Genomic DNA, 24,837 nt, shown 5'->3' with positions numbered 1-24,837 from the left:
AGCATTCGAGTGGCAGCCTGAGGGACACCCTACACTCTCCTAAACATCACCTCCTCCTGGATTAGTCCTGGGAGGTCTCAAAGGTCTATATACATTGAAGACCCACTCAGCAGCTTCCTCAATTGCCCACTTCTGCTACCTTTGGGCACGACACCTGTGTAAGACAGTTCATTTCATCAACAATGCAGGAATCACTGAACATAAGGGCACAACTGGAACCCGTATTTATCCCCTGGAAAGACTCCTGGTTTTTTCTGGAGGCCATGACCACATGGGGAACACAGGAGCTGGGGCTGTTTTCTTGTACTCAGAAGTCATTAAGGAGAGGACTGGTATTATTAAGGAGATGACCAGATGTTATCTAGTAATTCTTGGTGTGCACAAACACACACACACACACACACACACCCCCAACCGTGAACAGCTTGTTATTTTATTTTTTAAAAAGGTTCCAATACAAGGCCCCAGAGTAGTACATGCAAATCAATGACCCTCCAACTGTCGCTGTCGGGTGACCAGCACAATCTACTACCACAGCCTATGACCTATTAGAGACCAGCCTCTCACCTTGAGTCCCATCACCCATCTATGCCAACGTCCAGCCTCCCACATGGCTCTTGGTGACTCAGGTACATTTTAGTATCTGAACAAAAGAGATACATTGAGCAGCAAGTATAATGAGTAAGTGTCCTTAGTGTATTAGACAAGGGAAAATATAATCAAGGCATAAAAGGGAAAAGCTTCATTTGATGCCTGAATCCCCAGAGTCTCTTCCACACATGATCTGTGTCTAGGGACATCTGGCAACGATGGATCAAGGACTTGCTCATTTTCTGATGAGATGGATGAAGCTGTCTGCACTGAAGGGATGTAGGACGGGTCAAACACTGACATGAGGGAAGAACTTGAAGTTGTGGTTGCAATTCATAGGCCACTTCTTCCACGGTGCTCCCCCATCCCTGTAAATCCAACATTGTGCCCATCTTTGGGTCTATGAATTCTGGGAAATGGTACAACAGAGGGATAGAGAATTCTGACTCCAGTCATGTCTGTGATTACAGGAGAATGTAGCCATGGAGGAATTCAATCACATCAGAGGGTTTTAGTTTGGTTTAGTATATTCAGTGATTCCTTTTTAAATTTAAAAACATGTTTCTTATAGGTCTGGTTCTCAGTGCTCTTAAGTTACTAACAGATTGCTACCTGCAGCTGATTTCAGGGAAAGGGTATGTTTGCTAAACTAGTCTTAACTGAAACCACCAGCTAACTAAAAGAGATATATTCTCATTAGAAAAATAACTATGAGGGCAAGCAGCACTTGGCTCCAGAACTACCTGCTTTTTGGTGCAGAGAGCTTCCTTCTTCTCGGTCAGAGAGAAAAGACAGACCGAGCAGCGAGGAGCGTGCAGTCATCCTAAGTCCCTCAAGAGTAACAGCATGAAGGGCACTGACCTTGAGAGGGTAAGGACATCTGTACCAGGCAGCATCTAAGATGCCTGACTGCCAGCTTCCCAAAACCATGACAATCAGCAAGGCTGGTAACTGGCTGACCTTAGTAACCTACTCACACTGCTTTATGAACAGGACCCAAACTCAAGAGGTCCTCCACACACGCTCCGCCCACCCACTCCCCACTGCCAGGCTTCTTCATTCAGGAACGTTCTGTACAGGACCTCTTCATTCAGCCCAAAGAGCCAGTAGGGGCTAAAGAAATGTGAATAGTGTCAACACAAATTCAGATTACTGTTACACCACAGTATTTTTTCAGACATTCCCAAGATCAACAGGGGTCTTCCCAGAATGAGACAAAATAAATTTCAGCCCTTACACCAGTAACCAGTGACCATAAGAGCCAGAGTTAGTTATGGGTATAAAGTAACTAGTGGTCAGTTATTGTTCATTATTTAACAAGCGTAAATGCAGCAACTCTACCCAGAGCTGAGCACACTTGGGTATCTGATGTCAGATGTCAGTTAAGGGTCATGTCCCTGTAAACCTAAGCACCAAAGCGAAATTCACAATTTCCCTTTTTGCCCTTAACTGGTGAAGAGTTCAAGTACTGCGGTTCTACCAGAATGATCCTGGGTTGTGCCTCCTGCAAACATTTTACTTTTATTTATTTATTTTTTTTGGCCACACCACACCCCTTGCAGGATCTTAGTTCCCTGACCAGGGATTAAACCCACGCCCTCGGCAATGAAAGCTCGGAGTCTTAACCACTGGACCGCCAGGGAATTCCCCATTTAATTTCTTACTACTACTAAACGTAGGTGAGAGAGTATCTCACCAGTGCCCACGGTCAGCACAAGATGACCTGCAAGACAAAAAGGCTCATCGACAAGCCTTGGAAGTTACTGTCATTGACCTTCTGACTCAGGGGATTTCAGCTCTTCTGACAAGGTTCCACGAGGGCTTCCTGACCACCATCTCCTAAACTATAGCCTGGGCCCTTTGAAAAAGCCCAGATCAGAGTAACTGTGCCAAAGCTCTAGAGGACACTTTCTCCGGGTACAGAAAATTGTCCCAGTGGTCATTCAATTCCACAGAGCAACACTTGGACAGAGACTCTGCTCCCAAAGTATACTACTTCTATCAGCCAAAAAGTTAAAAACTGCTGTTCTCTAAAAAGCTCATGAACAGACTCACAGTGATAACCCTGCAGTGGGAGATTAACTTCCTGAAAGAGAGAAATAAGAACTGAAAGGAAGAGGGCAAGAGACCGTGAGGAAACCTCACCCCCATCACCCCTCTTACGAGGGGCTTTCCTGGGTCTACACTATTGCCTCCACAGTGAGACCTTCCCCTGCCATCACACAGGACGTGCCCAGGAGGACAGTGGAAGTCCCAGGCGAAAGGAACATAGTCTAATGGGACAGACTTCCGCCAGAACCGAGTAAGATGTAAAGGGCTCTATGCTGTGTGTCTTGGCTAAAGGAAGGGCCCTATAAAAGGCTGCCCTCTAACACTGCAAACTGACCAACACCAGGCAGGAGCGAATGCGGGCACAAGGTGCACAGGGGAGCCATTTCTGCCCACGGCCCAGCAGAACCGCACTTGTGACACCTCGGCAGTGAAGATTTCTCGTCCCTTCTACAGGGAAAACCCAATTATTAAAAAAAATTCAGGAAAAGCAGCAAATGCATGCTGGTTCTCCCTGTTGTCGTTCCCATTTTATTATTCAGCTGTCACAGGAAAAGCTCCCAAGTGCACAGCACCAAATAGCCAATTCCTCCACCCTAACCTGCAGGCACCTTAAACTCCGCCTTCCCCCTCCATGCCCCGCCCCCAGCCCGCCCGCCTGGCCAGGTCAGTCGGAGCCCCCCTTCTGTCTGGCCAGGGTGCGTCTCAGCTCCCTCAAGTTCTCGGTCAGCACCTCCACCTCATCCAGGCGGCCGCACTGCTTGGCGTCGAAGATGTACGCCTTGATGTTGTCGATCTGCTGGAGCAGCAGCTCCTCCTCGATGGGCTCGGCGCCCTCCTGCCCACCGTCGCTCTCCTCCTCAAAGGGGTTGGTGCAGGGGGCCTCCTCGAAGGGGTTCCCAGGGACAGGGGGGGATGCGGGTGTCCGCGGGGGGTGCTCATCTTCCTCCTCAAAGGGGTTGGGGGCAGGGCCGTCTGGCCTAGCGAAGGGATTCCCCTCCACAGCCTCCTCTTCATCCTCTTCCTCAAAAGGGTTGTACTCTCTGAGCACATGGGCTGGCGGGCCGAGGGAAGGCTCTGGAGCAGGAGGCTTGGCCGTGTCCTCAGCTGAGGGGCTGGCAAGGTCTTCTTCCTCATCGAAGGGATTCAGGGAGGGCGCCTCACGGTGCTGCGACGCGGTGCTTTGGGGCAGGAACTCTTGGCCCAGGGCTGGGGGCCCAGACCACCCTCGGAAGGGCTCGGGAGCCGAGCTGGGTGGCGAGGTCTTGGTGGCAGTGCCACTCCGAGCTGGGGAAGAGCCCAGATCCAAAGCGTGAGCGAGGTGCGTGCGTGGCTCTCTGCTCGGCTCCAGCTGAAAAGGCCTGATCTCCCGGAAGTCCAGGGACCGAGTCCGCGTGTGCAGAGAGGCTGCCTGGCCCTGCTCGCGCTCCCGCTCCCGCTCCCGCAGCACCTGCAGCTGCTCCCGCTGCAGGTCCTCCTCCTCGGCCTGCCTGCGGGACAGCACGATGGCCTTCTCGGTCTGCTGCTGGTCGTACTCGTCCTGCAGCTGGCGCAGGTTCTCCTGCAACGTGCGCACTTCATCCGTCCGGCCCGCGGCCTTGGCCTGCCGGATAAAGGACGTGATGTTGTGGATCTGCTGCAGGAGGGGGTCCGGGTCCTCGCTCTGCCTCTGGCCTTCCGACAGCGGGAGCCAGCCCTCGGCCTTTCTCAGCGGGGCAGGACCCCTGCGAGGGGGCGCCACCTCCCCGTTGGTCGCGCGGGATGCCAGGTCACTCCGCCTCTCCTCAAGTCTCCGCTGGGATTCCAGGGCAGCCTGGGAAGACACCAAAGCCAAAAAGAAACATGGTCACCAGGCCAACAGCCACACTGCCAGCCACCACTGCGGCCACGCCATCCCCATTCCAGTGAGACCTCAATTCCCCACCTCAGGACTGTGATATCCAGCTGCTAAAATCAAGTCATGATTTTTCAAAATTAAAATAACAAACAACAGTAAGTTAAGGGGTAAGCGTTCCTCCATCTCACATTCACTGGCTAAGCACTTACCTTAAACCTCTGAGGTCTACTACCACTCATCTACACTGGACTCTCACAAAATCTTAAATACACATATTATTCTCTGCTTAATACTGCATGTTCCAAAGTGTTCTAAGAACTCCCTGGTGTCTGGGTCGTCTGCAGCACGTACTGCAGGGAGGACTGCCAGTCTCCATGGTATTCTAGACAGGAGAAAATCAGCAGAACCTCTGAAAGAAAAATAGGATCTGGGGGAGAAAAACAGTTACTTTGATTTCTAAAATGCGAGAGGCCAGAACAGAAGGAAAACACAAACCAGAGCGAGTGAGAGATTCTGACTTAACGACAACCTCACGGGACCTCCTGGAGCCTGTGGAGGCCTCTGTGCTCGTGGAGCCGCGCGGAAGAAGCCGGGTGCCAGCGTCCCCTGCCTCGCTTACCTGCCTCTCCAGGATCCTCTTCCGCTCCATCTCCTGCTTCCTTTTCTGTTTCAGTTCCTCAAACTGCTCTTTGGTCGGCAGTGACATCAAACCAAGCAACTTTTCCTGTAGGGGGTCACGGACAACTTTACACTTAAACCCTTTTCAGGGGGAAAAAAAAATGAATCTTAAGTTCCCTAGTGAGAGCCCGCTGAAGCTACGTCACATAGGTCTCAGACAGTCACCCTAACGAGCAGAGCAGGGAAGGACCTAACCCTGAAATCAGATCCGTGCCAGCTTCCTTATGGAGGGCCAGCCTTTTCATTAGGAGATGAACACCAGACATCCCGGTTACTTGCCATCTCAGTGAGGCCTTTTCCTGCCCTCCCTGTCTATTAGCACATCTGTAAGCCACCGTCTGAGACCCACACCCATGCCCTCCTTACATTTCTCCCCAGCACTTTCCACCGTCTTAAGCCATATATTCGGTTCTTTCTCCTCCATCCCCTCTCTATAATATAAGCTCTGTGAGAACGGGAAGGTCTATCAGGACACCCAGCACCTAAAACTGCCTGGGCCTCAGCGGGCACCCACTGACGACTATGGAATACAGTCATCCATCAGAAGCAGGAGGGGCCTCGCTCTGCAGGATGGTGTCAGGTAACTAACCCAACAGCACACGTACATCTCTGTCAGGAGCCGCACAGGCGACTGTGACTCTCACAAGGGCTTTCTGAGGTTGAGACAACTCAGATGCAGCCCCCCAGGTGGAGTGAGCCCTTGAACAATCACCTGTCTCCTCCAGACCAAGAGCCCAGGGAGAGCCCCCAGGAGCTTATCCCAAGGAGGAAATGCTCTGTGCAAGCAGGTCCACCAGGCACTCCTCACAGCAGCGGAGAAATGGGAGCCCATCAGACGCCCAAGGACGGGGAACAGTTACATAAAGGGTGGTGAGCACACCCAGAGCAGGGTCTATGTCACTTTCCTTTGACATGCAGATTTTTCTCTAGATGTGGCTGACACACGTGTAACCCTAAAGAGCAGTAAGTGTACGAACAGAGAACAAGCAAGCCATGGGCCCTGTCCACCCTCTGAGTGGTGGAGAGTGGTGGCTTTACCTGCACAAACAGTGTGGCCGAGTATCTGATCATCCTCTGCAGCCGCAGGGTGTTCGGATGTGGCGGCGGGTCCTGCTTCATGTCTAAGGTTAAGATCTTCTTACTGCATGAAAACAAACACGTCGCTGTAAGGGCATGGCCAGCCTCAGAAACATGGGTGAAGAGTCCGCAGTCGCCAGGCTTGCATGCCGGCAAGGTATGAGGAGAAATGGGCTCCAGGCTCCCCTGAAACATCCTCGCAAGTGAAGCCCATTTCTTACCCAGTGGCTGTACCCGAGGCCCCAAACAAGCACAGGGCGAACAACAAACACCCAGCCACCGAGGGCCATGACCGGTGCAGCAGAGGAGCCCTGTGCTTAGTTTAGCATTCTGCTATCACTGCCTCACAAGCCTCCTTTTTGTATTTATTTCTGTATTTGGGTGCATCAGGTCCTGGTTGCTGCTGCGGGCTCTCGGGTGCCGCACACAGACTTCTCTTCAGTTGTGGGGCGAGGGCTTAGTAGCTGCAGCACACGGGCTTGGCTGCCCCGTGGTATGTGGAATCTCAGTTCCTCGATCAGGGATTGAACCCACATCGGAAGGCGATTCCTAACCACGGGACCACCAGGGAAGTCCCTTACAATTCTGAACTTTGATCAGGGGCCTGCATTTTCACTTTGCATCCGATCCTGCAACCTGTGTCTTGCATGTGCGGATGGACGAGGGCTCCGCATCTCTGTTTTCTGAATCACAGTACTTCCTACACCGCAAAGGGCTGAGCTAACCCCAACAGCCAATCCACAGTTAAAAAGCAGTAGCTGGGAATTCCCTGGTGGTTCAGTAAGACTCGGCCACTTTCACTGCCACAGGCCTGGTTTTGGTCCCTGGTTGGGGAAATAAAATCCCACAGGCCACACAGTACAGCCAAAAAAAAAAAAAAAAAAAAAAAGCAGTGGTCAAATTGAAGAAGGAATCTGGACTCCATCCTGGTTGCAGCACTTTTGCTAGCTGGGGTGCACTCATGCACCTATGAAATGGGGGTGCTAATCTCTACGTCACAGGGTAACTGTGGCAGAACACAAGAGCCACCCTGTGTGGAAGCAGCCAGTGACTGACACATAGCTGATGCCAATCGGCTCCTGTTCCTTTAACAATCATGAACCGTAAACTCCTCAAGCAAGTTACTGAGACGCACTGAGGGCCGGAGCTGGCAGCCCCCTCAGCCTCCTCCTCACACACACCCCCGATCACCAGAACCAGGTAAGCTAGGTCTGCTGGCCGCCCACCACCCCGTAAACCCAGCACATCCTCCACTTAAGCCAACAGGTAGGAACATCACCTAACAGACCTTACCTTAACGCGTCTATTAGCTCATACACTTTCTGCACTTCCACTCGAAGGTCACCAGCATGTTCCAGACTGTAGGTTGTCTCTCCAGCACTAGGGAGAAATAATGCAGATGTTTGATCCAGGTTTCAAGGCACTGAATGGAGAGTATGGTGTAAAAGGACTCTACAGGTTTAAGGCCTCACAGAGAGGGGGATAGTTAATCCTCTTCAAGTCATTTTAGACTCCCCCACCTTGTGGCTCTGCTGGTAAAGAATCCGCCTGCAATGCGGAAGACCTGGGTTCAATCCCTGGGTTGGGAAGATCCCCTGGCAAAGGGAAAGGCTACCCACTCAGGTATTCTGGCCTGGCGCATTCCATGGACAGTATAGTCCGTCGGTCGCAAAGAGTCAGACACGACTGAGTGACTTTCACTGTCACTTTCATATAATGCAATGCTCGTTCCTTTTCAAAATGTGAGTGTTAATTAACCAGAAGTAGCTTTTAATTTGCTGATGCCGTGGGAAAACTAGTGCCGAGGCCTATGACGGCCAGCTCCTAAGCTCGTTGTCAAAATAAGTAGGACTGACCCTGCTTCAGCCTAACACTTTCCCTGAACGACTTCTGTGCATCTAGGAAGAGGGATGAAGTGGTTTACTACACGAGTTGCTTACACCACACCAGAGGAGAAGGCACTTTTCTTTCCTCAAACACTACCCAGGAGCAGAAAAGGCCAGTGGGGGCTTATCAGTCTCAGAGGAACAACGTGGTTATCATGTGGTCTCAGAATTTCATTTACGAGGCTGCCACTCCCACCAGGCAGCTTCCCTGGTGGCTCAGTGGTAAAGAGTCTGCCTGCCAAGCAGGAGACCCGGATTCGATCCCTGGAGAAAGAGGATCCCCTGGAGAAGGAAATGGCAACCCACTCCAGTACTCTTGCCTGGGAAATCACAGTCCATGGGGTGGAAAAGAGTCAGACATCACTTAGCAACTAAGCGCACACACACACACTCCCACCAGAGTGCTGAATTCCAAGTGCAGTGATTATGGTTTTTCATTTTTATACCCCCAGTAACTAGCACATGGGATGAGCTTAAACAAGGTTTCCTGAGAACAGAAGCATTTCAGGTGATCTCCCAGCTATTAATCCAGCCTCAGCTATGGCCACTCAGCTCCCTTCCTAAGGCAGCAGCAAGTTAAGTTAAATAAAAGCCCTGCCAGGCTAACCTGGTTTCCCTCTATCGGGCAATCCTGGCTGGAAAAATCCTGGTGTGTTCTGTAATCTGCAGACTCAGCAAAGTTGTTTCATCATCTCTAACAGCACAGTTTTCATAAAGAACATCAGACCAGAACCAAGAGGACTTGTACTTTGTTTCGATATCACCAAGTCATGTGGAAGATAACAGAGCTGGCCTAAATCTGGAATCGCTGCCCTGGTCTCAGTCACATCGAGCCACTGTGTTACCCTTGGAGCGGCCATCAGGCCCAGCTTGGTTATCCCGTGTGTTACTTGTTGGCTCGTCGCGGTCTGCACTCCCGCGATAATGACGCTGTCTTCGCTGTGCGCTGCTACAGCCCCAGCACTCAGAAGAGTGCTTGGCACCCAACGCGTGCTTGATAAACACCCACTGAATGACTGAGTGACAGACTGAGACGCACGTACTGAAGCCCTGCAGAACTGGTCTTGGGAGGAAGAGTTAACACACATGGAGACGTTCTCAGCAATGGTAGCTCCCCTCTGGCTAAAGGAGAGCCCACGGACCCACAGTGGTGTCGAAGGCACAAAGCAAAAACCCAACAGGACTCTGGGAGAGGAGGCCCTTGGGTGACAACGTCCTGAGGAAAGGGCTGGATGCCAGCTCACTGCCAGGAACACCAGCTGACGTCACTGGCGTCCAGGTAGAAGGTAGGCCCGCTCTAATTTTAAACCCATGGGCAGGGGTGGGAGGAGGGCGCGTTGAGTCCAGTGAGTTCCAGGGAGGAATGGAGCACGCAGCAGACGCTCCCAGTCAAGGACTCTCCATTCCGGGGAGGTTTATGCTTCTTCGCAGCTGCTCACAGGAGGGCAGTGTGATCCACTGAGTGAAGTGACTGCTGAGTGAACTGCAGGCAGAGAAGGGACTGTATCCTTTCCCTGCTCTCCTTCAGAGCCAGTGGTCTCGGGCAAGAAGTGGAGAGAGGGGGACCGGGACCCAGGAGGCGCAGATACACGGGGGCAGTCGGGGACAGTGGGGCTGAGAGGGCTCAAGAAACAGGGCTCCCCGCGCTGCCACCGTCTGCTGCCAGGGCTGCGGCGTCTAGCTGTGAGGACTGAGGGGAAAGGGGCAGGCCCTACATACTCAGCTACTAAAGAACTGACCAAAATGCCAGCAAACAGTCACCACTGAGTCAGTAAAACAGAGAGGAAGAGCTTACTTTAACGATGCTGCCATCTTGATGTATTCTGGAGCTTTTTGGTCAACTTTCTCCATGCAAAGCCGTAATTTCTAAGAACAAAAGAGAAGAAGTGGGCTGTGTCTCAAGATACAGAAAAGGCAACACAAAGGTTATGTGGAATCAGTGGAGATGTATATAAAATGTGCAGTTTTCTAAATTAAAAACAAATGCAGAGAGTGGCTTTTAGTTTTGTTCTGTTGTTACCAATTTCCTGATTTACAGACCTACTGTACAAGGAAATCTTGTAGGAAGGAAAGAAGGGTGAACTTTGGCCAGATGTTTTTGAGAGGAGCAAGGCCCTCCAGGACACACGTCATGTGAGCTCACCAAGGTACAGAAAGAAATCAGTTGCTATGGCCTTTATCTGCCAGGTGACACCAGACACCACACAAGCCATTGCCAGGGCTCACTTCAAAAAAAAAGGAAACCAAAAGCTCGGCGGCTGTTTACAGAAATTATCAGATCGTGAGCTCCACATAACAGTGGACAACGGCTACGTCTGCAGCTCAGCAAGGTTTTCATTGACACCATTTCTAGCAGTCTGACTGTTCTCACGGTGGTTCCAGAAACACAGCCTCTGGGGCCTGCAGAACTGCTAACAGTGACCATTCAGTGATGACCAGACAAAAACTCTCTCCTCCCCATCCGGCTTTGCACCAACTGCTTCCTTCTGCGCCTCCCCATTTCCTATCAGCTCCCTGCCCAACACCCTCCTGGCTCATCCTTCTCAGCCTGCGGGCATCATCCGGGTTAGGAGGCAGAGTCAAGCTCACGCCCAGTCTGACTCTAAACCGCAGGCTCTGGCCACACTCTGCTCCTGTAACGTAGCAGCTACTGAAGGCACTGCACGGTCGCCGGTGGTAACCAGAGCTGAGGCATCTGAAGGGACTCAAAAGAGGAAGCTCTACACTTCAGGGAAGTTTCTCAAACTCCCAAGTGAGTGTCCCAGGATCCTTCTGGTCAACAATTCACCACCAGCTCCTGCTCCCGCTCCTGCTCTGACCCACAGAACCTGTCCACACCACATGGCAACCAGCCTTCCTCCTCTTGCCACTGGGCCACCAAAAGCGCCAACCTCCAACTCTCAGGTGGGCAGGGAAGGGCAAGGAAGTAAGTTTGTTGCAACACACCCAGTGACTCTGCGCCTCACTCAGGGCCCTAGCTAGTGCCCACTGGCAGAAACTAAAAATAACTGAAGGGAACGATTTCCCAAAGCATTCTTCAAAATCCGCGGGCGTGCACATGACGAACAGCCCGGCCTCTCGAATGGGACTCAAGCCGGCCCAGGAGTCACCTCGTAGAGCCTCACGATGTCAGGCGTGCGCTCCTTCTCGTCGATCTGCTGCTCCCTCTTGAGCAGCGTGTCCTTGCAGTGCGTGCAGCAGCGGATCCGGTCATCGTCCTTCTCGTCCAGGACGGAGCTCACGCTGCTCACGCTGCTGATGCTGCCCCGGCGGGAGCCGTGGACGCTGTTGGGTGACTGGCTGGGGCTGGTGTGAGCACTCAGGGAGTCCTTGCTGGCACTGGTGAGCTTGTCTATAAAGAACACAAGATGGGCAGTAGTGAACTCCACAGGTGGGGAGCAGATGCTGCCCCGGGCAAGAGGCACCCACACCTCTGCCTGCCGGGACTCAGGCTCTGTGGTGGGCTGGATGCCCAGTGCCTCCAGGAGAGAGCCAGGAACCAAGGGCAGTCTGTCCTTGAAGCTCTGAGGCTCATCCCAATCTGGCCTTACCACCTCCTGCCCTGCTCCAGCTGCCCGGACACACCCAGGCTCTCCCTGGGACCGTCCCCCGCAGCCTTCCCCCACGCCCAAACCCCAACTGCTACCCCTGCCAAAGCTCAGCTCAAATGGCACATCCTCCAGGAAGCCTTCCCCAATTCCTTGAGGCAAAAACCATTTGCCCACCTATCGGTTCCCAGCACGTCGCTCCTCCTGGGGCACTCCCCACTTGTTCCGTGTGCTGACAGCTCTATGCACAGCCCAGGGCTGCCCAAGCAGGTGTGATTCTGAGGGCACAAACTGTCTCACTCATCGCTGCATCCCTATGCGTTTGTTCCAATAGGGCTACCGCACAGCAGCTGCCCAGTAAGTATCAATCAGCCCAAGAGAAGGAAGGTGAAAAGTGTCCCCAAAACATAGCTCAGCTGAGAAAGGGAGTTGTCTTGGGGAGAGAGGGAACTTACCAAGGTGACACATGCCCACTGGACACCAGAGCCCCACCCAGGAAACATCTGCCCCATCCCACGTTACCCAGACGCCCTGCACCCAACAGCACGTGCAGAGTCAGCGCAACTCTGCAGGGCTGCGAAACCCCCACATCCCAGAGTCAGCCAGCACGCCTAGAGAGCATCTCCAGCAACTTTTCACCAGCTGAGAGTCAAAGTCCTGGGCCACTGGGTTCCTCCTGCCCTGGAGGAATGGACGATGCTGACAGACCTCACGTGGGCAAACAACGACCAGCGAGCCAACTCCGCTGGTTTTGTATGTGGCCCTCAAGCTACCTATGGTTTGCACACTTCAAAAGGCTGCGTAATAAAGAGGAACTGTCACAGAGACAGGATGTGAGCCACGAAGCCTGAAGTGCTCACTATCTGGTCTCACGGGAAAGCGGCCACCTCTAGCACAGACCACTGCTCCCCTGGGCCTGCTCAGGGCCGAGGCTGCGGGGCCTCAAGGAGTCAACAGTAAAGGAACGAAGGTCCCATGGGCCATGCACTAAAACACAAAGCCCCCCGGCCCCCCAGTGGGGGCTGGTCTCGACGGAGGTCAGGGTCCAGGCCGCCTCCTCGTCACCTACTTGCCAAGGGAAGGCTGATAAGCTCCATGCACTTCTTGCACATGATAGACCCGCAGAGGCGGCAGTGGTGGCGGCGGTTACGGATGCTGAACTTATTTCCACAGTCCGGACAGAAAGGGACATCCTGGTCGTTGACCCAAGGCACCACAGACTTTTCTATTGCTGTGGGAAGAACAAGACAAAAACCAATCACACACAAAGGGAGGCCGTCTTAAAAAAAGAGATCGGGTCAGGATGAACGATAAAGAACAGAAGGAACATGAGCAAAGTTCTAGAGTTACCTCGGATCTTTGCAGACTCGGTATTTGTTCTGTCAAACGCAGTCAGCTGACAAGGAGAAAAAAGGGTCAAAGGAATGAATCTGGTGGTGGATACACTGTCAACAGGCGGAGGCATCAAGTGGGAAGGAGCACACGGGCAGTACTCAAGTCTTATGTCATCTCCAACCCCACGATGTCACAAAAACAACTTCACGGGGACAGAGTATTAGCTTTGCATCCAGAAAGCACTCGCCTTCCCGTGACCCATTCCAGTCTGAATGCCGGCTGCCCACGGAAGCAATAGCCAGGGGCAGGCAAGGACACAAGGTGGGGGTGGCTACCGCGAGCGAGGGGGGACCCGATTCTCCACAGCCCTCCTGGACAATGAAAGCGGACACAAGATTCCTGCCCCACGACGTGCACGCAGACAGCTGAACCTGTAGTGCTGCCGTGCCGGCCTATCTCACAGCCCAGCTGATATGCATCAAGCGTTTCCAGGGCTGATGTAAAAGAGAGCGGTCATGGTCCTGAAGACTCGCTCTTAAACCAACCACAGGACAAGAGGTTCCCACCCCATACACTGGTCCTGGTGGGCACTCCTCCCGTGTCTGGCTCCCAGCCTGTCTGCCATCACAAGGTTTCACCCACTCTACCCCTTCACGTGACGGTGCCTGGGACTCCCCCAAATGAGGAAAGGATCTGAAGGCAGAAGGGCTGCCAGGCAGTCAAGTGGGCTTCACAGGAAGGAAAAGGGAAGCTAGGTATGTGGCCAGTCATCGACCCGGGCTGCTACCCTCAGTAAAACCAGCCCAGGCTAGAACCGTGCACCGCATCCTCAGCACCACTCTACGTGGGGTGTTTTCCTGCCAGCGTCAGACATACACAATAGACTTAAGACGACACACACACTGCAGAAATGTAAATTTCCCTTCAAAGAATTTATACTTGCAGAAAAAAAAAACATGTTTTAAAACAAAAAAATTTACCTTCTCTAACCTGATTATTAATTTATTGACTTCAACAACATAGTGGTCAATTCTGGCAGCTCGGTGTTTTTTGAAGTCAGAAAGATGGCTTCGTATAGCACCTAGAAGGAAGGGAGGAGTCAACATAAGCAAATTGTCATTTCCCTGAGGAAGCCTCCCTACCCTGAATTTCAAAAGCAAGCCAAAAATCTAGAATTTTAGAGTCTTAATAAAAATTTAAAAACTAGAAAAGCAAACAGAAGGAAGTTTGCTAAAATGATAACTATGGTCACCTTGGGGCCGCAAAGTACATTAAGAAAGACCTCAAGGACAGAGCCAGGGCTCTGGAACCAGCCTGTGCTCAATTCTGCCACACACTGTGTGACCTTGGACAGGTTCCTTACCGTCTCTGTAACTTGGAGTACTCAGCTATAAAATGGGGAAAACAGGAGTAGCTACCGCACAGTGCTGTTATCCAGATTAAACAAGTTAAATTTATAAAACCCTTAGAACACTGCCCGGCATGTGAACTTTTGTTAAACAAAAAGGAAATAACATTATAGGCCATTTTTTTTTAATCTTAAACTTTTCTATACTTTTCACAGTTGGTAGAATATGGCTTTTTCATCAGAATGAACACAACCCTTCTCTAAATAGCCCCCAACATGCAAATGCTAAGAGACGCCTTTGTGGGGCTAGTTCAACCGATAGCATCCTCAGTTCAGCAGCCAAGACCTAGGACAATCCTCATACAAATGGAACCAAGTAGCCTTTTGTCTCAGAGCATCTGGAAGAGCTCCTGCTCAATCTCTCACCACTTCTGAAAGCCGGCCCTGACCCCAACCCCTCCCAGCACTCAATTCATTTCTTCCTCCCAAAGATGGCTTGTTCATATAGGTACTTAACTGTATCTATATCTTTATACTAGATTCTTAACCATCCATTATTCTCTTCTTCCTAGACATACTATAACATCTAATTAAAATTTAGCTTCAGATTTTTAGGAGTGTCGATAAGCATTAACTCTGAAAGTTTGCCATTCTCTTGACCTTTTGCAATTTGTGCCTTACTTCAGTTGTTAAATCAGGGAAGTTAACTGGAACATCACCTTGAAAAATTTAACACTGGCAATCATGAAATAAGTTATCAAAAAACTCATAAGAGGTCATACACTTAAAATGTCTCCTTCATGTTTTTAATTGTCTTTCACATGTAACAAATAAGTATATGCATATAGTCTTATTTCTATTTTCTCCTGCCATGATGAAAATAAAACATTTCCACTCTCTAATATGTTAGCCACTGGCCACACATGGAGACTGAGCTCTTGAAATTTGACTGGTGTGTGGTCGTGAAACTGAGTTTGACTTTTAAATCTTATTTAACTTTAAATGGAATTAGCATCACTATCCTTTCTACCTCACATGGCTTTTATGAAAGGTGAACAAGATAATGAGTATCAAAGTATAGTAAAGTAGTACATGACTGCCCTAGCAATTGGTGGTTAAGACACCACATCCAGTGCAGGGGTTGTGGCTTCAATCCCTGATCAGGGAATTAAGATCCCACATGCCACATGGCTCAGCCAAAAAGCAAACAAAGTATAACAAAGTACTACCAAAAAAAATCATTATTTATCCATCACATGGATAGACAGCATTCTATTAATGATCACTAATGTTCAACAGTTAAAGGACATGGAAGATTAGTTCAGCTCCATGTGGCATGATCTTTTTGGTAAAAGCTTCACTGAGTTATCATTTAAATACATACAGTTCACCATTCACAGCACACAAAATCAGTGGGTTTTAGTTTACTGACAGGCTTGTGCAACCATCACCAAAATAATTTTAGATTATTTCCATTACCCTCAAAAGATGATAATTCGGAAAGCAAGCAGATGATACCATGATTACACACTTCAGAAAATTAAGCTGCATGAACCAGTGCTTTTCAGTAGGCAGGTAGCATCTATATGAGAAGAAACAGTGGACTGTGTCTGGACTGATGTTCAGAGACTTGGACTCCTACTCCAGTTCTGCAGCGACCCAGCTGTCTGACCCTGGGCAGGTCCCCATGGAGTTCAGCAACAATTAAATGAGAGTCCACATGTAAAGACTTAAGGCGGTGCCTAACACCGCAATGCTCTGTGTCTGAATGCCCAGCTCGTCCTTGTTGGTTATCTCCCCCACTAGGACACAAAGGTCACGGGAAGCTTACAGCCATGCGGGTTTACTGGTGTCTCTTCAGCCAACTCTGAAAACATACAGATGCTCAATAATGAATGAATGAGTGAAAAGCATTTCTCACCAAGCTCCTGGGGTTCCCACATGTAAGGATCGACCCCTCCATAGCTGAAAGACTCGTATCCTTGGGTGCCTGATTCAGCTCGATCATCTCCTTCCCGTTTCAACAGCCTGTTCTTTGCTTTCCTAGCCTTCTGGACAAGACCTTAAAAAATGGAACAAACACCATATGAATCCATGAAGAATACCAGTGGAGTGTTGAGGTGCTACAGGAAGAGCACTCAGATTTCCCCTATCAACAGGGTCCCAGTGCAATTCGTGAATTCTCCTGTACCAGGGTTCTTTCATTCTCCAAGGACAGAAGCAGTAGGAGGGAAGGAGGCAAACTTCTAGGACCAGTGTCCCAATCCCATCCTCTAGCCCGTATCATTATAGCGATCTTCTCGCTTAAAAAAATAATTGATTTAAATCAATTATGAAGTTAAGGGGAGACTCAATGGCAGGCTGAGGAACATTAGCAAACCCTACCAGAAAATCAGTTCTCAGGTAAGGACCCTTGGATTCAAAGATCTGGACAAGTACTATGAAAGATCTGTACATGCTGGACGCGTAGTACACAAAGGAACCCCTGGGTCTTGGGTCCCATAAGAAAGCTGCAGATGGTGATTTCAGCAGTACCGTTATGATTAACTCTAGTCTACAAACTTAGGGCTGCAAAACAGACTTCAGACAAAATTCAAGAACTTCAAGGACAGTAATAGTTGGAGGCCAAGGAAGGACACACGAGGAACCATTTGCTCCTACGAGGACAAAAACGCCCAGTCGAGAGTTCGAAAGGTGGAGGGAGAGCTAGCCAGCAGGGACATGAGGACATTACAGAAAGCATCGTCTTCCCCCCAAGTCACTCCCTAGCCTTGGGTCTTGCCTCCCAGATACCAGCAAGACAAATGGAATCAGAATCTGTATGAACACCAGAGTGGCTCCCAGATTTCAAGTTTCCCAAATAAGAGGCTGATTAAGAGGAATAGAAAGAATCAGGAAAGTTAAATTCAACTGACAGCCCTTGTGTCCTGAAAAGGCTCTGTTTAAAAAAAAAAAAAATGCATTTCGGACAAGGCACATGTCCTCAGTTCAAGATGGACCAGGCAATGAACCCTTCCTGAAAGGTTTTGTATGGCTTTGGGGCAGAAGGCAGCTACAAAGGAAGCCTAGAAGCCACTGTGTAGCACAGAGAACTCTACTCAATGCTCTGTGGTGACCTAACCAGGAAGAAAATTCAAAAAGAGGAGGATGTTTGCCTACGTACAGCTGATTCACTTTGCTGTACAGCAGAAACTAACACAACATTGTAAAGCAACTGTACTGCAATAAAAATTAAAAACAAGAAGGAAAGAAAATAGTCCCCAAAAAGATAAAAAATAAATAAATAAAATACTTTTAAAAATAAATAAAGTAAGCTTAGTGAAGGCACCAGGAGGACCATGGGCTGTATACACAGTGTCCCTCTGATGCCAGATATTGGGAGTTAGGAGAGAAAACAGCCCATAACCTGCCCTTGAAGGGATGGTGAAGCTACTTTTAAGAGGCTATGTTGGAGTTAGAACCAAAGCTTAAGCCAACCAAAGAAGGTCCCTCTTGTAGCCTTCCATCGTGACCAACGCTAAACGGAAAATGAGAAACGCCCTTCCTAATAAAAGCAGGCTTTCGTGCTCGCAGCCTGGCCCCTTAGCTGGCATCATCTTTGAGAGTTCTTTCTAGTCCCAGGTTTTCCAAGCACCCACAAGTCAAGTAAAGGAAGCAGGAGGAAGGAGCAAGGAACTCCACGTGGAGACGTAGTTTCCAGTATCTGATCAGCCCACAGCATTTCTTCAGCTCAGTACCACGCTTCCCCTTTTCATTAGTTGAGAAGAAAGCCCAAGTCTTGACTTCTTGCAAATGTTTTGTGATTATGAGCCAGATGAAAGGAGAGGGGACTAAAATCTAGGTGTCTGATTCATTTTGCCTGTCTTCCCTTCACAGCCAAAGCTGACAAGAAATCCACTGTCTCTCAAAGAAGGCAGAAACACAAAAGCAGAGAGAAACACTGACAGAAAAGAGGAACTACATTTGATAACTTCCAGTCTCTCTCTAGCCAGGATTCACGATCAACCCTCACTTCCTTTCAGATGGAAACAAAAGGTCCTGTATCTATTATTTCAATAATCTTACACATTTTCCCTAATAGAAGCGCAGTCGTCCCAGCAATGTGAAGACACCACTCTCTAACCTCTCTAGCCACTAGCACCAAAGCCTTAGCAGAATCCCAGTATACGACCCAGTCCAGCTGACACCAAGACTGGGTATTCACGGAAAACCACGGATTCCAGCTGCAGTGTTCGCTGTGATCGGAATATAGGGCCTCACCTCAGCTGTGATGCCACGGGCAAAGAGCATGGAAGACACGGGGCCAAGGCCTAGCTCTGTCAATCCCTGCGTGACCTTGGAGAAGTCACTGCATATCTCAGAGTCTTGCTGTTTCTCTGTAAAATGAGATCAACCACCTTCCTGCAGGGCTGTTGGGACAGTATGTGAAAGAACACACATTTCTCTCGTTCTTTCTTCTCTTTCGTCTCCTAAGAGCCTCCTAAGAGGCTGCTCCAGACTCTGCAGCCAGAAGCCACCGCGTCCACTGTAGCCCTCAGGATTCTGAAATGTTGAGCTGTCATATTTTTTGTCAGAGGTTATAAGTAGTAATGCTTTCAACAACTTTGTTTCTAAACTGAAAAGTGAGACAGGGAGTGAGATTATTTTGATTACAGGGGGCGTGTGACTCACATGTGCAGAGGCCAAAGTCCACTTAGGAATACATGGATCACTCCTTTCTCTCCCACCCAACAAAGCCGTGAATATGGCATCAGACCTTTTTAATTTCACTGCCTTCAGAAGTGTGGCCAGCGCTTAACTGAATCACTAGGAAAGAGAGTTCCAGAGCACCAGCATCATACTTAAGGGTTAGAGTCTGAAGTCTAGGAAATGAATACTCTGAACCGCAAAAATTACCTTCAAAAATTCTTTTTACAACCCTTTAGGACCTGAGGGTCCTTGGAAGCTCACCAAGTTTGGAAACTTGGAAGACACCAAGTTTCACCTCTGTGGGTTTTCCTCCTTACATTTCAACCATACCTTCCTTTTCCTGCGCTGCAGAGGGCAAGGTGCAGTGAAGGAATTAAGGATGGCAGGAAAGCCTGAATCTGTGACAGGTAAACGGGTGTACAATGTGCCTCCGCTTACACAGCAAAGGAAAGGAATTCCACCCCAAAACCCTCTGGCACTGGCAGGTGGATAATTCAAACAGGCTAGGAAGAGACAGCAGAGAACAGTAATTACACTTACTGGGTTCAGAGCCAGGCTCCACCTCACTGTGCAGCTTCACATTATGTGTGAACCCTCACTGTGTAGGCATTATTTTGGTGTTTCATATGTGTGTCTGGAATCCTCATCAGAAAGATGGGGCTCATTGACAACACAGTTATGGTGAGAATTCAATGAAATTAACGCAGGGAAGTGTTTTTAATACTGCCTGCTAAAAAACTTGGAGAAGGAAATGGCAACCCACTCCAGTACCCTTGCCTGGAAAATCCCATGGATGGGGGAGCCTGGTAGGCCTACAGTTCATGGGGTCACAAAGAGTCAGACATGACTGAGCGACTGAACTGAACTGAAGATGGAAAACACTAGAAACATGTTCTCTATTATTATTATTAACTTACTCTTAGTTATCGTGTGATGGTGGTGCCAACTACAAACTGGCACTTACCAAGAGCACTGCCAGCAACTGAGCACCAAAGCGCGTGCCAGCTGCCTCTGGAGACTGAGCCCCACGCTGCTCTAGCCGCTGACCTTCAGCAACCCCTGAGGGAGTTCAGGGTGGAGGGAGGCACTCTGTGCTCCAGGGAATCTGGTGGGACAGCTCCTTAGATAGTTGGATGTTTTTAGGAACAGATTTTAGGATCTCAATCCTTGGATCTCCTCATATCTAGAGAAGCACTAAATCCCTTCCTGGTGACATCAGACCCTCATGACTAACAAAAAACCTGTTGTAAATTGAGTGCTTCATGGTATTGAACCCCCACTTCACCAAAACCTTATATACTGACTCTCCCCTACTTCTGCTTTGGAGCAGTCTCTCAGAGCTATCTGAGATGCTGCCTCCAGGGCTGCAGTCCTCATTTTGCCCCAAATAAAACTTAACTCACAACTCTCAACTTGTACATCTTTTTTTAGTCCACAGTGGCATCCATGGGAGCTGATAAAAACCATCCCATGAGTTAAAGCTCCCAGTGACAGAACAGGATAAGCAGGAAATCCTAGCCTCTTACTTTTAATTTGCCCTTTGACATCACGGTCTTCCCCGGAGTGCTCTTCCTCATAATGTGACTGCAGCTGATAGAAAGACTGCAGGTCCTTCAGGCACAAAGGGCAAAGGAAGCCCTCTCTCACTTCTCCTGGGTCATCCAGAGACGCCATGGGTTGTCTCTCTCAACCCCCGCAACGCAGGGGCCTCATGCCAAGAGTCAGCTGGATTTCTCCACAAGAGACAAGGGATCCCACAGCATTAGCTTAGACAAGGGATCAAGCAGCACCCAGACGATGGGGAAGTGGCATCATGGTCCCGGATGAGGTGTCCTCTCTGGAGCAGAAGTCCTGCGAAAGGAAAAAAGAAAAGAGAGTGGGGAACAAATTCAGGCAAATTAACAGCAACTGAGAACTTTCCTTGTTCTTTTCACAATTCAAGATGGGTACTTAATGTTTTCCAATGCAAGTCTGAGAATACAAACTGCTTTCTCAAATCCTTAGACGGAAACCTAAAACTTTGTAAGCTGAGACCATCGCTGGACAACAACTCAATGAAGGGGGAAACACAGACTCCTGAAGATAAGAAAGGAAAATACAACATCAAAAGGGTCAATTCTCTAACATTTATTCCAACTTCATAATGTGCATGCCATGTCTCAAGTAGTTCTCAACAAGCAGAAGTTTTTACTTGACTCTCTTTCCCTTGACCATTTATTCAACTACATATATGGAGTTTTTGCATCTGTATCAGAAATGCACTGATGTTAAAGGGATAGCATCTATCCTAGAAACCAAACAAAAATTTCAATTTCAGTCTAAGGAGCAGCATTAGAAACTTGAGTGATCAGAAAGAAAAATCTACTTTGATAGCCTCAAACTGAAAATAACACAAATATTTATCAAAAAAAAGAAAAATCTGTTTTGTGTCTTATTTTGTATCGTACTTGTTCTCCAATAAACTTACTAGACTTCATAAACCAGCAAACCTAACATTCTCCCTGCCTCAAAAATAAAAGAACCCGGTGCTTAAACAATTCAGAGTTTAATAAGTTACATTTTCAGTTTTATCCAGCCTGGACAAAGTCACTTTCAATGTCAACTTGAAAAGACTCCCAGCCACAGGGAAAACGTAGGCAAAACCATTCCACCAAAGCAGAGAAACTTCTCAAGAATCTGAGGCCACAAACGAGGGTGGAGAGTGAGCAGGAACGTATGAACTTCAGCTTTGAGCTGCCGATGGACCCGCTTACAGGGCCACTGAGGAGGGACTGCCCAGTCATCAAAGCCAAGCGGGGTCGGTGACCCAGGAAATAAACAAATGAAACACGAGGTTCCTGTTTTCTTCCTCCAGTTAAAAAGCCCGATGATTACATACAATCACAGCTCAGCCCCTTTCAGACAGCCGCTGAAAGAACAAGCAGTTCCTAGCCAAAGGTTCACCCGAGCCTCCTCTCTTCCCACTCACCCAACCAGCTGCAAATCCAACACACACTCCCGAAATCTCAAGGCACCCTCACGTCCTCGAAAAAGCACTGCTCAGGGTGTTCTGTCCCTGGCACCTCTCCTCACAGCACTAACCTCAATTTGTAATCACAGGTACACAAAGCGACGAAAACCCACAGCCTGTGAGCTGTGTGAGGGCAGAGGCCACGTCCACGTTCCTACCACCACACCCGCAGGTCAGTGCCCGGCACGAACCTCCGATGATCCCAATAACGCCCCGGGAGGGAATGAATGAATGAACGAACTCTAAGATCACGTACCCAAACACCCACTACAAACCACCTAGCTGGGCCCCACGTCCACAACACAAGCGAGACCCTCATACCCGAAATCCTGTCCGAAATCCAAATAAGGCCCAGGGTTCCTGCAACTCCTCGTCCAGCGCGAGCGCCGCCGGCCGCTCGCCGCAGCCTGGGACCACTCAGCCCCCCGCCGCAGAACCCAACACCGCTAACGCGTCCCCGCGCAGCCACGGCAGGAGTAAAAGCACCGCGGACACTCGGGTGGGACGCGCGGCAGGAGAGGCCCGGCGCCCACCACGCAAGTCACACCCACCACAACACAGGGCCACCCCGCCACCGCCACCGCCACCAACCGCCCGTCTGATTGCCGAAGCGGGGTGGCGCCCCAACCCGGACAGTCGCCTGGCCTTCTCTGTACCCTGCTCGGGCCTCCCCCGGGCGCGCAGGCCTGTCCAGTCGTCAGACGCGGGCTCCGGGCCTCCACAAGCCTTCACTAGGGCGCGGCCGCCATCTCCATCAACACCTCGGCGCTCGGCAGGCACGCCTGCGGCGGCACCGAAACCAAAAGACCGGGGGAGAAAACACGTAGGAGCGCCGAGTCATCGAGAGGCCGGAAAAAAATTCCCCAGAAACGGCGCAGCGGCGGCTTCTGCGCAGGCGCCGGAGCGAGTGGTCGGGTTTGTTTTGTTTTTTTCCCTTCAGTCGTGTCCGACTCTGTGCGACCCCATAGACGGCAGCCCACCAGGCTCCGCCGTCCCTGGGATTCTCCAGGCAAGAACACTGGAGTGGGTTGCCATTGCCTTCTCCGAGTGGCCGGGTGACGCTCCTTGATTATACGTTTTTCCCAACCCCGGAACTTGGGGTTGTTGTTCAACTGCTAGGTCGTGTCTGACGCCTTGTGACCCCATGGACTGCAACACGCCAGGCTACCCTGTCCTCTTTCTCTCTCTCTGTCTCTGAGTTTGCTCAAACTCATGTCCATCGAGTGGCGATGCCATCCAACCCGCTCATCCTCTGTCATCCCCTTCTCCTCCCCGCTTCAATCTTTCCCAGCTTCAGGGTCTTTTCCAGTGAGTCAGCTCTTTGCATCAGGTGGCCAAAGTATTGAAAGTTCAACTTCAGCATCAGTCCTTCCAATGAATATTCAGGGTTGATTTCGATTAGGATTGACTGGTTAGATCTCCTTGCAGTCCAAGGGACTCTCAAGAGTCTCCTCCAGGATCACAATTGGAAAAGGCCTTCTTTATGGACCAACTCTCACATCCTTACATAACTACTGGAAGTTCAGGGGCTGGGAGTCGGGGGACGGTGGGAGGGGGGTGGGGGGGAGGTGGGGAGAGGTGAACTTAAACCCCATCTCTTGCTTTCCACTCCATTGCACAGATTGGAAAACAGAAACTTGTAGCCCTTTAGGCCTTGGCCAAGGTGCGTAGTATATGAGGCATCCAGGGGTCTTTAATGCGTCCTTCAGACCAACAACTGCAGTTCTATTAATAAATTAATTAGAAACAATAAAAGTTCTGGGGCTTCCCAGGTGATTCAGTGGTAAAGAATCCGCCAGGCAATGCAGGAGATGTGGGTTCGATCCCTTTGGGAAGATCCCCCGGAGGAAGAAATGGCAACCCACTCCAGTATTCTTGCCTGGGAAATCATTCGGACAGAGGAACGTAGTGGGCTAGAGTCCATGGGGTCCCAAAGAGTCACATGCAACTGAGCACATATACCTAGTACATAAAGGTCCTGAGAGCTAGAGAGAAAAGGTTATTTGAGAAACTTGCAGTATGTGGAACCATCTAGAATATTACTGCATGGGCTTAAGCTTGAAATAAGACAGAGGATCCAACCCAAGCATGTACAGGGTGCTCAGGAAAATCTGTGAATCTTCAAATGCAAAACAAGATGGCAATGAGACATCACCTTGTAGCTGAGTGGCTGTATCACAAAGAAATGTGTTGGTGAAGATGGGACCTGTGAATGTAAAGTGATGCAGCCACTGTGGAAAACAGCATCAATTCAGTTCAGTTCAGGCGCTCAGTCGTGTTCGACTCTTCGCGACCCCATGAATCGCAGCGCGCCAGGCCTCCCTGTCCATCACCAACTCCCGGAGTTCACTCAAACTCATGTCCATCGAGTCAGTGATGCCATCCAGCCATCTCATCCTCTGTCGTCCCCTTCTCCTCCTGCCCCCAATCCCTCCCAGCATCAGAGTCTTTTCCAATGAGTCAACTCTTCACATGAGGTGGCCAAAGTACTGGAGTTTCAGCTTCAGCATCAGTCTTTCCAAAGAACACACAGGACTGATCTCCTTTAGAATGGACTGGTTGGATCTCCTTGCAGTCCAAGGGACTCTCTCAAGAGTCTTCTCCAACACCACAGTTCAAAAGCATCAATTCTTCGGCACTCAGATTTCTTCACAGTCCAACTCTCACATCCATACATGACCACTGGAAAAACCATAGCCTTGACTAGACAGACCTTTATTGGCAAAGTAATGTCTCTGCTTTCAATATGCTATCTAGGTTGGTCATAACTTTCCTTCCAAGGAGTAAGC

The 24,837-nt window shown here is 49.8% G+C and overlaps 1 protein-coding gene across 2 annotated transcripts; it reads right to left on the bottom strand.

Moving 5' to 3' along the window:
* Positions 1-412: 412 nt before the first annotated feature.
* Positions 413-22,850, bottom strand: RBSN (rabenosyn, RAB effector). Of its 2 annotated transcripts, XM_055557672.1 has the most exons (12): positions 22,705-22,850; positions 20,565-20,889; positions 16,271-16,411; positions 13,982-14,082; positions 13,017-13,062; positions 12,736-12,897; positions 11,229-11,470; positions 9,914-9,984; positions 7,526-7,612; positions 6,194-6,296; positions 5,097-5,201; positions 413-4,453 (listed from the first exon to the last, which is right to left on the bottom strand). In XM_055557672.1, the coding sequence occupies exons 2-12, from the start codon at positions 20,710-20,712 to the stop codon at positions 3,308-3,310; spliced, it is 2,352 nt and encodes a 783-aa protein (XP_055413647.1). In that variant the 5' UTR covers positions 20,713-20,889; positions 22,705-22,850; the 3' UTR covers positions 413-3,307. The 2 variants fall into 2 exon arrangements, with proteins under 2 accessions (XP_055413647.1, XP_055413648.1); XM_055557673.1 differs by lacking the exon at positions 16,271-16,411.
* Positions 22,851-24,837: the final 1,987 nt, after the last annotated feature.

Source organism: Bubalus kerabau, chromosome 20, assembly GCF_029407905.1.
Source record: "Bubalus kerabau isolate K-KA32 ecotype Philippines breed swamp buffalo chromosome 20, PCC_UOA_SB_1v2, whole genome shotgun sequence".
Classification (NCBI taxonomy): domain Eukaryota; kingdom Metazoa; phylum Chordata; class Mammalia; order Artiodactyla; family Bovidae; genus Bubalus; species Bubalus kerabau.
The sequence above is the reverse complement of the archived record's forward strand: the minus strand, read 5'-3'. Positions and strand labels throughout refer to the sequence as shown.

Coding starts and splice junctions, on each gene's coding strand:
- RBSN (XM_055557672.1), bottom strand. CDS start 20,712: ATGGCGTCTCTGGATGACCCAGGAGAAGTGAGAGAGGGCTTCCTTTGC. Junction 7,613..9,913: donor AAGATGGCAGCATCGTTAAA/GTAAGCTCTTCC, acceptor ATTTCTCCCTAG/TGCTGGAGAGACAACCTACA. Junction 6,297..7,525: donor GAGCTAATAGACGCGTTAAG/GTAAGGTCTGTT, acceptor GTTTTCATGCAG/TAAGAAGATCTTAACCTTAG.